Raw genomic sequence first — 14,323 nt, 5'->3', positions numbered from 1 at the left:
TCCCTCTCCATGCCTGGGGGGTTGGAACTAGATGATCTTTAAGGTCCCTTCCAACCCAGGCCATTCTATGATTTTATCATATCTGAAAGCTACCTTAATGAAAAACCATGTTTTCTATCCTTTCTCAGCACTGTTTCTTAAAGTTAGTATATTTTTCAAAATTAGTGGACAGTAATTACTACTCTTAATATAATTTACTCTGGAAGTTGGGGCTGTGCAGATCTGTGTAGTGAATCAGAAGCAAATTATGAACTCTGTGCAATAAAACCTGTGAAATGGTTCCCACTCTAGGAGAAAAGTTAGGAGCAAGAAGAGTTAGCTAAAGGTGTGTTATTTTCCTATTTTCCTTCCAACTTAATTTCAGATGGAAAAAAAGATGTTATATCACATATGTTATTTTACATACTTAATTTATATTCTTATGTGCACAATCATATATAATTATACATTACATATTTTCTTCTCTATACAATGATATATATTGTATATATGATATATTATTTGTTATATGCTATAGCGACAGTACATAATGTTTCTATTTTTGTTCATGCTGCCTTTCTATGGCCCCCACACTCAGTATTTCTCATTTCCTAACTTCAGGGCATTTAATTTTCTGTGTGAGTTTTTCAGTGTTGCTTCTTGTTACAGTTATGACTTTCAGAATTAATCTAGATAATTTTCAGTGCAATTTTTGGAGGAATAATAATTATTTTCAAACACTTTCTATTTTTTAAATTTATTTTTCAAAGACTTTTGTACATAGACGGTTGATATGGTTAAACAGCAATTTTGAAAAACAGAAGATAAATTTAAAATAGGAAAAAGAGAGACAGTGAATTAGAAGGAGAGACAAAAGGAGAGCAAAGGTTTTCTGTCCATATCTGACAGTGAGACAGAAAGAAACAACAAACTTTTGAGAACAAAAAACAAGCCAGTGGTAGATAAATGAAAAAAAATTCTGTTTCCACGGAACAAGTCCTTTGCATTCAGTCTTTGTTACATGGACGTGGAGCTCCCATGTCTACTAAAATGAATGCTAATCCATGGAATGGAGGGCATGGCTAGATTTTGCAGGGAGAAAAGAACTTAATCTATTGCCCTATGTCCAACCCAAGATTTGCAAAACAAGGAATATTCAGCACTTTTTCCCCTCCATAGTCCGTGAAGTATTTTCTTTTTCCATCTTGGCCAAGTTTCCTATTTCCTTTTAGGTTTTTTGAAGCATGTTTCCTTACCACTCCATGTTGGCAAGAGATACTGTACAATTGATAATTACCAGAATTTGTGTCTTCAGACCAAGTTTCATACCTTTTTGGATCTCTTGGTGTGAAAAGAATGACTCTCTTCTTTTTAACTTATGTGCCTTTAGGTTGCCCTGAGGTAGACATTGAGATTCTGTAGTTTGTCACATTTAGTGTGTGTTGAAGGGTCTAGTCCTGTTGCAGTATGTGTTGGGTTGACCCTGAGTTGATGGACAGTCTTTAAGACCAATTACGCTTCTCACAATTTACATATTTAAACCACACAGAAAGGTGGGACTTCCCCTTTTTGGTCGGAGTTTGCCTGCTGGAAGGTGGGGGGGGCTCCGAGCCTCCCGGCCCCGCTGGGCCGGGCCGGGGCCACTGCCCCTTTCCCCCTTTCTCAGCACCACGGCACGGACCCTGGGTCGCTGGGGGGAACTGTCCCAGAGCCGCAGGCAGCTCAAACCAGCCATGGACTGCCACAGCTAAACCCATCCAGCGCGGCTTCTGGGGACAGGCGGGTCCCTCTCCTCTCCATGCGGAGCCGGCGGAGCCAGCGGGAGCCGGCAGAGCCTCCTGTCTGCAGCCAGCACACTCCGTGCTGAACTGAAGAAGACACCACACAGCCAGCAGCACAGAGGGAGCGAGGCTTTCCCCACCGTAAAGCCCGAACAAGAACACCCTTCAACATGGCGGCTTCAGAGTCAGAGAGAAAGAGAAGTGAGTCACGTGGGACGGAGCTGAGCATGGCGATGGGAGAAAAGAGGGCGGTGCCGCGATTCTGGCGCGCAGCTTAAAAGAAACCTTCTTGCATGCCGTGGTAAGAAACTGTAATACCACAAACTGTTTGTCTCTTTAATCCATCTGAAGAACATGGGGGGATGGAGTATCCTCGTGTGCCTGTGAAGATTGTGAAGAGTGCCTATGCCAGGCTATATAGAAGTAGTAAGAGGCTGTTAGAGACTTGTGGCGAAGAAAAGCCTCTGTGTGCAGGCCAAAATAACTTATCCTTAAAAAGATGAATAACCCCATGTGATGGCCCATGTTTTGTAGTATGAATGAACTGTGAAATTCTTCATGGGAGAGATGTTCTACACACAGCAGACTGTTTGTTTCCGGGCGGGTCTGCTATTGGTGGCAGTTTGGGAACCATGTGCAACTGAAGGAAAACCTTTTCTTCCTTAAGCATAAGAGAAAAGACTTTTCAAGAACTGCAACACTGACTAACATCCCTTGTTCTGTTATCCCTTGTGTGAGCTGGATAAAAGGAGAGAAGTGCTGGAAAGAGCGGGGGGGGGGGGGAATTTACTTTAATTTTATTTTGTTGTTTTCTCTTTACTTTTAATTCTGTTAGTAATAAAGCTTTTTCATTGTACTGCAACTGTTTAAGGTTTGTGCCTGCTTTGCTTTTCTCCTAATTCTTATCTCACAGGAGAAAAATAAGTAAATAATGGATATTTTGAATCAAAACCACTACACAGTAAAATGCAAATAATAAGGAGCACTGGGCACTTGTCATTATGCAATTATGAGTTTCAAACAAAAATATGATACAGCTATCTAACAATGACAGAATGAAACAACTATTTCCTCCATGCTTTAAGCAGATTTACAGGCTCTTCCAATAGAGCTTTGCTTGATGGACTTTGCCACCTAGCAACAAATCTCAGGCTTCTGGACAAAAGCTATACAGAGCTTCCCTGTCAGCAGCTCTTAAGACCAGTCAAATAGTTCTGGAAGTTTTGGTTTTGTCCTTTTTTGCACTTAGCATTCAACCCCACTGGCATCCTGCAGAACAGAAGAAAATAATTTTTAGCCATTTAGTTTTGGAATCAGACAGCTATTTAGCCTTAAAGCAGGCTTTAAAAGGCTTGATAGAGAAGTTAAAAAAAAAGAAAAGGACAAAATGTGAAGTTGTTCCTTTAACACATCCTTACTAGGCAGTAAGCGATAATGTGGAAGAACACCAATCAAGTAGGATACCTTCTAGACATCCTCATAAAGTCAAGAGAAAACATCTGCTGCCCACCCACTAACAGGGTAGAGTGCACATCCCCTTTTTCATCTCCTGATGCCTCTAAGAAAGCTAACGTTGGTTATGGTGTGAGACGGAGAAATGCTTGTACTGTTGAATCAGATTTAAAAAATTAAATTAGTATATGTTAACAAAAAAACTCCAAAGAGCATATGGTCTAGAAAGATATGGAAGAAAACACTGAGAACAAAAAGTGGTTCAACAAATTCAGCAAAATGATGGCTGGTGAAAAAGACAAAGTGACAGAATTGGGTCTGTTTGGGACTGTTCTCTGCAGAGACATCTGGTATCTCACCAAATTAACTTTATGCTTTTGAAGATCTAAAACAGTAAAGGGAACTGCCTTTGACTGCAAAAGAAAGTAGTGATTATAGTCGGAAATGCAATATATAGGATATATTAGAAAAGAAATGAGATCTCTAGACAAAGAGAACATAAAACAACTGTAAAAATTATGCAGCATCTGGGGTCTCCTCACTGTTCCCTGGGTCCTGCAGAGGCTCTGGGTGATGCCTGGCATCGCAGGACTGTGCCTTTTGTTAGGCAGAAGGCCAGTGCCCCTTCACAGCTCGTTGTTTGGGGCTGCAGCTGTTTCCCACCAGCCAGGGCACAACCTGCAGATTGCACTCCAGGCTACCAGCACTAGGTGTGTTCTGCAACAAGTCTGTGGGCTGCAAAAGGCCTGCACATGAGAGACTGGAATGCAGGACAAGATATCATCAGAAGTACCACATAAAGCCTGTGTTTAGAGCCTACACAATGATTGACATACACAGAACACTTTTGACGCTTCCTCAGTAATCAGCCCTTTTGGAATGTGTACCAAAAGCTCTGTGTCATGTGTACCAAAATTCAGTGTAGCAAAAAACCCCCAACCCAAACAAAAAAAAAAAACCAAACAAAACCACCTCCCCCAACTCAACAAAACCAAAACCAACCAACCAACAAAAAAACCTAACCCCCCAAAAGACCCAACCAAAATCAAACCAAACCAAAAAATTTGGAGTTGTAAGTAGAATGTGAATCAAAAGCACTGAATCAAATGCTGAGGAAAGGGACACTCAACATCATTTTTTGAAGAAAACCAAGTTTGGTAAGGAGCAACTTGAAGCAGTTTCTCTGCAAGATTTTGAATTTCAGTTTTGGAGACATCTTTGTAACTAAGTAGCATGAACAGCAAACCTTTAAAGATTCTTGAGAATATGTGAATTTTATTTTGCTTGAGTTTAGTCTGTGACACCGAAAGGTATGGAAAGCACAGGAAATATTTTGTCATATAGTCACAGAGCATTGGTTTTGCCATTTCACTGATAATGGCCCTGTGTCTCTTGTCTTTTAAACACTGAATTCCCCAAATGTCACAGTGAAACAATTTGTTCAGATGGTGATGTCAGACTTACTGAAATAAGTCTTGTTCTGGTACACTTGATAGCACTTAAGGTGCTTCAGTTGCTTCTGATGTCAGTCAAAGACAGCATGTAACATTACATCTGCGTAAACAGTGTCCTCAGAATGTTCTGGGGATCTGTCTGATTTCTCTGGAAAGCTCTCTGGAGTTCGTTCACCTTTAGAGTTTAAATCCTGCTGCCTACCAGCAGACTAGAAACGTAACTTTTTAAACAACCAAATTGCTCTTAGTCGTCAATCTACAGTAATAATTTTTGTTAATTAGCTGGTGTCCCTATCCATGAATGAACTGAAAGTTCTAGGAGCAGCACTTGGACTCCATTTTAAGTTATTCTGCCTTGAATGTCACACCGTGTAATGCACTGTACTGAATGTTAATGAAAATCCTGTGATCCCGTGTATGTAAACTAACCTAGCAAACTAATGGGAAACATAGCAGTGAAAGATGAGTTTGTTACCCTGTTGGACGGCTCAGGCCACGTGGCTGTGGCTACTGCTGTATGTCAAAACGTTTCCGTACCTATAGAGCTCCTTACACGCGTGCTTTGCTGACAGAAAGCTGCAGCACTGCCTGCTTTCTTCTAGCACTGCACTGTTGGCTTTTGGTTTGTGTTATGGGGGTTTTCTGTGGTTTGATTTTTTTTTTTTTTGGTATGTGCGTTTGGGGGTGGGATTTTTCTTTTGTTTGTTTTCCTTTAGGAAAGGGAAGCGGTACTTTTCTTGAGCTGCTACGTTGCTATGTAACACCCGCGCTGCCGCGATGGCCGGGGGCGGCCATTTTGAACGCGGCCGGGCGGCGGCCAATCGGGAGCCAGCCTCGCGCGCCACGCGGCGGCCGCGGCCCAGGCGCGGTGGGGGGGGGGCGGGAACGGCGGGTAACGGCGGCAGCGGCGGGTAACGGCGGCAGCGGCGGGTAACGGCGGCAGCGGCGGGTAACGGCGGCAGCGCCCGGTAACGGCGGCAGCGGCGGGTAACGGCGGCAGCGCCCGGTAACGGCGGCAGCGCCCGGTAACGGCGGCAGCGGCCGGTAACGGCGGCAGCGGCGGGTAACGGCGGCAGCGCCCGGTAACGGCGGCAGCGCCCGGTAGCGGCGGCAGCGCCCGGTAGCGGCGGCAGCGGCGGGTAGCGGCGGCAGCGGCGGGTAACGGCGGCAGCGCCCGGTAACGGCGGCAGCGCCCGGTAACGGCGGCAGCGGCCGGTAACGGCGGCAGCGCCTGGTAACGGCGGCAGCGGCGGGTAACGGCGGCAGCGCCTGGTAACGGCGGCAGCGGCGGGTAACGGCGGCTGACCGCGGGGCGGGAGCGGGGAGCCCCCGGAGCTGGCCGAAGTCGGTTCCGGGAAGGTGGGGCCGTCGGGGCCGGGGGGCGGCGGCGGGGGCGTTGTGGTTGCGGGAGCGACCGGCTGGTGGCTGCTCCCGGCCGCCCCTCGCGAGCCCGTGTGGGTGCTGGCAGCGGACAGCGTAGCCCCCTGTTGATGCCAGCTCAACAGTGTGCGGTCCGAAGTGGTTCCCGGAGTCGGTGTGGATATTGGGTGGGTGTAGTATAAAACCCCCGCTATTTTTACCCGGTGCTAACTGGAGTTGTCTGTAGGCTGGGTGCTGTGTTACATCCTTAAACACAGTGGTGCAGCCGGTCAAATAAAGGGTGCCCGGCCCCGGTAGACCCCCAGGCCGCGCTTCGCAAGGCGCGCCCACCCTGAGGGAACGCGGCTCGGCCTCCCTGTGTGCCCAGCAGGTCGGCATGTGGCCGTGGCTGCTGCGGGCAGCGCTCTTGGGTGCCATCTGCTTGCCCACCTTATACGTTTTGCCAGCTGATTATTTTGATTGCTACAAACTCACAGGTTCCTCAAAACTCCTAGCATGGAGCTGGATTTTTCACTTTTACCGTGTGCTGTGTATTTCTTGTGATTTGTCGCCAGCTACTGTGATGTCTCCTGGTATCCGTATTGAGTACCTAATTGTCTGCATAGATTCTCAGAGCCAGTCACGGTAGTCTAAGGTGGTACACTAACTTCATCAGATACACTAACTTCAGTGCAGAGGAGTTCAAGTTTACGTAGTTGTTTTCCATATGGAAAGCATGGTGGTTCTGATTAGTTTGTCCCTTTTTCTCTCTACCTAGAAGTGGGTTAAATGTCAGTGCTAGGGCCAGGAGCGCATTTCTTCAATTAGAGGTGTGGTGTTAAGGTGTTGCAATGAAAGCCCCCATGAAAAGAATATTGCTTATAAGATCTGGAGATACAAGGCTAATATTCTGCACATTGATACATCAGCAGAAACCATTGGTGCCTTGAAACCTGTGGAAACTTCCCGAACCCGAAGTGTTGGATTATAATTTAATCATTTCTGTTCTTGTGGCCACAGTGTGGTCATTAAATGCTAGTAAATCAGAGCGAAAAAAAAAGTAAAAGGGTCTGGAGAAACTGTATTATTAGAGTTTCTATCTTATTACTACATTTCCAGTCATTTAGATGCTAACAATATAATTTTTTTTCTAAACTATGTTTGTACAAATGGCTATCCTCCTATGCTTGTATCTGCCCAGTAACTTCTCCTAATTTGACATACAGAATATTTGAGAAGATTGGTTGAAGCTTTCTAGTCTATGACAAATAAGAAAAAATATTTGCGATGTGAACAGTGTTTGATATCCTGTGTGGAATACTTAATGCAATCTTGAGTATAAATAAATGTATCTTTTAAATATACTGACAAATGTCCCTATTGAGACTGTAGAATTACTTAACCCTTAATAAATATGTCATAGCAGTATTTAGAGATTCTTCTTGGAAGTTAGTAGTGTTTTTCTTTGTGGGTTCTAAAGTATAACAAAAACTTACGCCTGAAAAGTGCTTACTGAATTTTACTGGGATATGTATATCCGGTATGCAATAGCAAAAATATTTAGGGAGACAAGTTTTATTATGTATGATGAGAATTTAGACTTTTAACTGAAGTAGCAGAGAAGCTCACAGCTAGTTCTGTGTGTTTTCTCTTGATGGTGGGTCAGGGAGTATGCAAGGCTTTTGGGCAGACCTCAACACTATGAAGTTAAATCTTAAGATGAAAACAAGATCTCTACAACAGTCAGTGCTTAAAGATCAAGGCTTTTGTGTTCTTGATAGACCTGTTAGTGTGGGGAGAATAAAAATGCAGATTTCTTTGGGTTTGGTGTTTGGTTTTTTTTTTTTTTCCTGAGCCCTTTACTCATTCAGCTTTACTTGCACAGGTAGTGAGCATCACAAGACACTGGGTTTTTATCTACACGTTAAAGACACATACAAGCTATTCGATATCCAGGAACATTTCCGTGTTCTGGGTATGCATGTTGAATTCACACTATGTTGCAAGATAGTTGCATATTGAAAAAAAATTATATTCTTTTCCTTTTCTTATTTTAGAGAGAAATTTATCAGATAAAAGAAATGATTGAGTCAGTCAAATTAAGAAGACAGTGCATGCTGGATTTCTACTCAAATTATGAACACCTTTGTGAACTTCAAGGCTCTCTCCCACTGAAAGCTGTGAAGGCTAATGTGACTCATGATGCTGTTGATCTAATTGTAGATCACATCAAAGCTACTGATTGGGCACCACTTCTGAATGCTCTCAGGCATAATAAGACTCTGACTTCTATTGGAATAAGAAGTTTACATCAACATGGTCTTGAAGAATCAGGTCTGTATAAAAGATAAGTATGTTGATGTATGCATGTTAGAATTAATTGCATAAATCTTCTGTGGATTGAATACATGGGGGGAGGAATTGTTATGCCTAAGGAATTATTTTTATTTAAGAAAGTACACAAAAAAAGGAGGATATGGTTATAACTGCTTTTGAGCCAATAGGGACTGGATTTTACTGATGTGTAGTTTTTGCTTTTTATTAGGTGTTGAAAGATACAAAACTTACTTTAGACGGAGAATTCCAGCAACTCTATCAGAAGACTTGACTGGCCAGCTATGCAAAGCTGTGAGAGGCTGTCTCAGTATATCAGATGTACTAAAAAATTTAGAACTGCAGGGTTTACTTCTGAGGAAAGGAGACCTAGCACTTTTAACAAAGGTGAGAATATAATAGTATACAAATAAATGAAAAATATGCCCAGAACAAAGAATAGTATCAACTAAATTTTATAAGTATTGGTTGCAGACAAGGATATTTCTCTTCTAAGATATCTTTGTGTAGTCTTTATATATACATATACAATGATTCTGCTGAGACATTTAGTATAACCTAGTCTTAACTGAACCTAGTCTTAGAATCACATCATGGCATATTTAGAAAGGTCTTAGCAACATCTCTGCCATGTGCTTGAGGCATATGACATACACTTGTGATTGAAACCACTGTGCATGTATGTGATAGAAGGGAAATTGTGGGACACCAAGGAGATAAAAACTGGCCTTCATGTGTGTTATTGAAAAGCTCCAGTTTGCTCATGAGTGGCTTCTAGGAAGGGAGCTTGCTGCTGGTGCCCACAGGCAAGATTCCTCTGTGCTAAAGAAATGACCCCGCTGAAACTGAACTTGAAGGTTTGCTTATTTTGACCCTTGTCTGAATCCCCTAGAATTTCTTGTAAGGAACAGAGTTTAAGCAATTTGGGTGACTTGGTCTTTTCTCTTTTTTTTTTTTTTTTTTTTTTTGCTTTTCAAGCCAGATAACAACATTGTTTGTTTTATTCTTAAGGGCTTGGCCTCAGCTTCATCCCTGGAGAGTGTCTCCTTAGCCCACTGTCCAATTGGAGATGGAGGGTTGGAAAGTAAGTTCAGAATCAAAACCTGTAAATATACTTTTCTCTTTTTAAGTTTCTAAATAGGTAAGCAAATTTTTCAATATTTCCATTCCTGTTTTAAATTTGTCTGTGGAGATTAAAATAACAATCTTCACTTTATTCTGCATAACTCAGTAGCATTTAAAGACTTGAATTTCTTCACTTCATGCTAGTAAATAACTATACTAATTTGTAGTGATGTTTATACTTTTATTTAAAACAGCATTCATATTTTTTAACTCCTGATTCATGTTTCTATAAGTAAACTGAAATAAAATATGTTCTAGCTTGTTCAGGTATTCTTTGCTGAACATTTGCACTAGGAATGTATAAATTTAGAACACATTAAGTATATTTAAAATATACTCTGTATTTCAGCACTAGTTCTTTGTCAAAGCTTTTGGCTGTTAAAGCTGCCTCTAAAGAGGTCACTGAAACAGTATGTTCTGATAATATGGAAATGCTGTGTGTACATAACATGCATGCTTTTGTTTTCTTCAGCAGTCTGTCAGAGTATAAAGAATATGGCTACTATCAGATTTGTAAACTTCACAGCATGTAGCCTCACATGGCGAGGGGCAGAACATATAGCAAATGTATTAAAGGTAATTTAATTGACTTTCTCAGAATGGCGTGTTTTTAAGAACGTAATACATTTAACTTTTTACTTTTACTTTAAAGCTCAAGATCCGTTAAGGCACTTCATGAGGAGCTTGTGTGAATACTGAAGTTAAGTGTGCATTTTTATGAAAGCTGTGACTTTGTATGACAAAAGGAGCTTAGTTTACTGGTGTGGGATTTAAACTTGGTATTTCTTAAAAAATCTCATCAATTAAATAATAAAGTACTTTCTTTAAATGAAGACTAGGGCTGTACATGTCTGACGGCTGTTTTAGGGACTGCTGCTTTTATTGTCAGTAATTTTGAAAAATGTCTCAAGTATTCTTAAGCGCTGGGTAAGAATAATCAAGTTTACAGTTTAGAAACTAGTGCTTAACTGATCAATAAGCTTGTGCCTATTACTGTATTTTAATTATTGTTAATTGTGATTTCCATGAAAGCACAAAATTTCGTCGTATTTCCAATTCAATGTGCCTTGGAATTGTCTGTCGAAAGAAGGTAGTAAGATACTTTGTAGCCAACTGTAATAATTTGCATTGCAAACTAGGTAGTCAGAACAAATACGAGTTACCAGTAAGGTTTAAAAATCAGTTACGTTTCTTACAAATGGTGTGCATATATGAGCATATATTTCTTATACCAGCAAGCCATTGAACATGATTTACAGAAAAAAGGTGACTTGTGATCTTGTCATCAATAATGGCTTTGCTGTTGTATTTGGTAACCGCTTCTTTGTTTGCAAAGCACCAGGCAATAAGAAGACATGGTGAAGCTTGGGCTGAAAGCCTACGTTACCGGAGACCTGACCTTGAACATATGTCAGGTTTGAGGCGGATTACTTTGAACTGCAACATGCTTGTTGGAGATAGAGGAGCAAGTGCCTTTGCAGACTGTCTAGGAGAGGACCTTTGGCTAAAAGGTATTAAAAAGTCTTTTACTGATGAACAGCAGAGTAATTCAGGAGTTTCTGTATAGTAACTATAGATATATTGATGTATAGATACTGAGATACTCCATATAACATAGATATTTGCCTACACCAGCAAATTCTCCGTATACTTCATATCTGGTTGTTAATAGTTTCTGTGAGGATTTCTGCGAGGAGATCTCAGTATCTCCATGTCTTCCACCACCTTTTCTACTATCTTTACATCTCACTACTACGTCTCTTAAAATATAGTAGTGACAGGCAGAAGACACAAATTGTCGGTTACAGCAGTTGCAGCCAGAGGGGTAATTCACTTGCTAGGTGGGAAAGAGTACTCTTTTTTCCGAAGAAATCTCTCTTCCTCTTTTGAAGCATCTGAATACTGTTGTGCCCACAATAATAAATACTGCTTCAGTATTTTTTAGAAGTAATTTTTGTACAGTATATCTGTACAAAATTACTACTGGTGCTGGAGTAGCACCAGTTACATTTTGTATGTGGAATCAAATACCTGTTTTATTGTTTGGTTTTATAGTTTGAGTCAGGTCTACAGATAACATCCATACTGGAGGATCAGGTTAGAGAACACTTAAACAAACTGGTCAAACAGCAGTCCATAGGCTTTAAAGGGATGCATTCACAAGTGCTGAGGAAGCTGGCTCAAAGACTATTCTCAGTAGTCTTTGAAAGATCATGGTGGTTAGGAGGGGATGCATGAGGACTGGAGGATAGCTAATGTCATGCCTGTTTTCAAGAAGTGTGGGAAGAAGGACCCAGGAAGCTACAGACCAATCAGTCTTACTTGGATCCCTGGGAAGGCAAGGATGTGCTGCCATCCAGAGGGACCTCAGCAGGCTGGAGAAATGAGCAGATGGGAACCTCGTGGAGTTTAAGTAGAGGAAGTGCAAAGTCCTGCACTTGGACAGGAGTAGTCCCATGTACTAGAACATGTTGGGGGCTGTGTGGCTGGAAAGCAGCTCTGCAGATCCTGGTGGACAACAAGCTGTCCATGAAAACAGTGAAGTGCCTTTGTGGCAAAGAGGGGTAGTGGAGTTACAGGGTGCATTAGGCAGAAACTTGTGAGCAGGTTGGGGGAGGTGATTCTTCCTCTTTACTCAGCACAAGTGAGGCCATGGAATCTGCGGTACAGGAGAGAACTGGAGCTACTGAAGAGAGTCTAGTGAAGGGCCACGAAGATGATGAAGGGACTAAAGCAGCTCTGATACCAAAAAAGGCTGAGGAAACTGGGACTGTTTGGCGTGGAGAAGAGAAGGCTCAGAGTGGGATATTATCAAGGTGTACAAATATCCGAAGGGAGGATGTAAAGGAGATTGAGAGAAACTATTTCCCATGGTGCCTGGGGACAAGGCAAGACTGAGAGGGTAGTTTAAAACCCTGGAGGTTTTTCCTCAACATCATGGAACCTTCTTACTGTGAGGGTGACTGAACACTAGCACAGGTTGCTCACAGTGGTTGTAGAGTGATGCATATTACCTCCTCTGCAGATGTTAACAGTTATTTCTTAATGTTGAAAAGTTCTAGTCTTCTTTGAAAGTAATACTCCTGTTTTTGCATGTGTCTTATCATGTTCTCATTCCTCATGCTTCATGTTCTGTGAAATGGAGGTTTTCAGCAGGATTAGTTTTTTTTATGTATCAGCTAGTAAATTAAATTACTAACCAATTGCAGTACTACCTCCACTGATTGTTTTTTTTTCCTCCTTAAACATCTTAGCACTTGATTTGCAGCAGTGTGGAATATCCAATGAAGGAGCAAGGTCATTATTAGATGCTCTTCAAACGAATACAACTTTAGTGGTACTTGACATAAGAAAAAATCCTTTAATTGGTATGTATCTGTGTCTGCATTTATCCTCTTTGTGTGGTTGTTGGGGTTTTTCTTCTTCTTCAGTAACTATATGGGGAAAGGTAAACTGCTTTTTAAAAAAAAAGAACATGCCACAGTAATTGGCTGACCATTTTTAAAATGGGAAAACAGGCAGGATAGGTAATGTGTACTGTTTATTCAGTGGTCTGTTTCTTCACATAAAGAGTTGTCTCTCACAGAAAATTCTTAGTAAGGTATTTTAATTCATTCTAGGTCATGTTCTGATGAAAAACATTATTGAAAGAGTTCTTAAGAATGGAAATAGTGCTGATACAGAGGTATGTGTTATGCATTTTGGGATGAGTTTGGGGTTTTCTTTGTAGCTCCCATTGCATTTATTTTTTTTTAGTGGGTGACTTTTTTCAAAATTAATTTAAAACAACGATTCTAGTTACAAACAGAAGTTTGACTCAGTACCAATAAAACACACTGTCTAGGAGAAAACCTAAAACCACTATTAGGAACATGTTACTGTGTTGGGCTTTTTGTATGATCTCTTATGGAATTAAAGCTGTCACATGTAATAAAATCTGGATATACATTTAATGGAAAGAAAAATGGAAAGGTGTGTGTATTTGGACATTACCATAGAATGTTACATGAATATTGCTCCTGGACTGCTGGAGGGCTTTCTATTACATGTGTCCTTGTCAACATGGTAATAATAACTTCTAATTAAAAAGTAAAGGAAACAACAATTTAAAATTTGACATTTAGTTTATTTTGAAACTTACTTCTTGTCACTAATTTCTGTAACTAAAATTTTTTTAAAGTTTCTCGAGACTGTCCTTTCCAGTGCAAACCATCTATGAAAACAGAGTTCAGTTAAAGTACAGTGCCCTCTTTCATCTTTGTGTAATAGTCCACACAGAGTTCACAGTAATGTGCATAAACAGAATATCTAGACCATTTATGATTAGATACACTGTTCAAATATACAGAAATTGGATTCAGTTCTCAAAGGGGTCCCAGCAGTCCCAATTCTTGTGCTGGAATGTAGTGCTCTTTTGGTTTTTGAAAAGACTAAATAAGGTCAGAGCTGTGGATATGTAGGGACTGCCTAATAAACTCAGAATTTGTGTATAGAATTTCTGGAGGATTAAAACAGTTCCCCACTTCAATCTCTAGAAGACCTTTTTTTTGGGAAGTTGAGGTTGGTTGTGAAGAAGTACTCTTTCTGCTTGGCAATCAACAATTGCAAAATGTAACAGGGATCACCTGAAAATAACATCTGCCTGGAAATGCTAAAGATAATTGGAAAGACAAACCATGGAAAGAAACAACTCTGGGGAATCTCCCATATGCTAAAAGATCACTTGATTCAAGACATTAGTTTTGTATTCAACCAGTTAGTGTGGTATCTTAAGTTTTATTGGCAGTGCTAGTAATTCCTTGTACTTCATTAACAACATGAGTGAAGAAATACCACCAG

General features: G+C 41.1%; 1 protein-coding gene across 13 annotated transcripts in view; it reads left to right on the top strand.

Moving 5' to 3' along the window:
- Positions 1–14,323, top strand: part of CEP78 (centrosomal protein 78) — a 54,051-nt gene that overhangs the window by 22,592 nt on the left and 17,136 nt on the right. For 2 of the 13 annotated variants that reach the window (XM_032095873.1, XM_032095871.1), the window contains exons 2-8: positions 8,249–8,359; positions 8,571–8,746; positions 9,371–9,443; positions 9,957–10,060; positions 10,821–10,995; positions 12,739–12,852; positions 13,105–13,169. In XM_032095873.1, coding sequence (XP_031951764.1) covers positions 8,249–8,359; positions 8,571–8,746; positions 9,371–9,443; positions 9,957–10,060; positions 10,821–10,995; positions 12,739–12,852; positions 13,105–13,169 — 818 coding nt within the window. Of the gene's footprint in view, positions 1–5,320; positions 5,578–5,614; positions 5,654–5,820; positions 5,882–6,017; positions 6,214–6,283; positions 8,001–8,082; positions 8,360–8,570; positions 8,747–9,370; positions 9,444–9,956; positions 10,061–10,820; positions 10,996–12,738; positions 12,853–13,104; positions 13,170–14,323 lie in introns of those variants that run through there. The other 11 variants (XM_032095875.1, XM_032095880.1, XM_032095882.1 and 8 more) reach the window with 11 other exon arrangements.

The sequence above is a fragment of the Corvus moneduloides genome, chromosome Z (genome assembly GCF_009650955.1).
Source record: "Corvus moneduloides isolate bCorMon1 chromosome Z, bCorMon1.pri, whole genome shotgun sequence".
NCBI classification, from domain to species: domain Eukaryota; kingdom Metazoa; phylum Chordata; class Aves; order Passeriformes; family Corvidae; genus Corvus; species Corvus moneduloides.
This window is presented reverse-complemented; position numbering and strand designations above follow the sequence as displayed.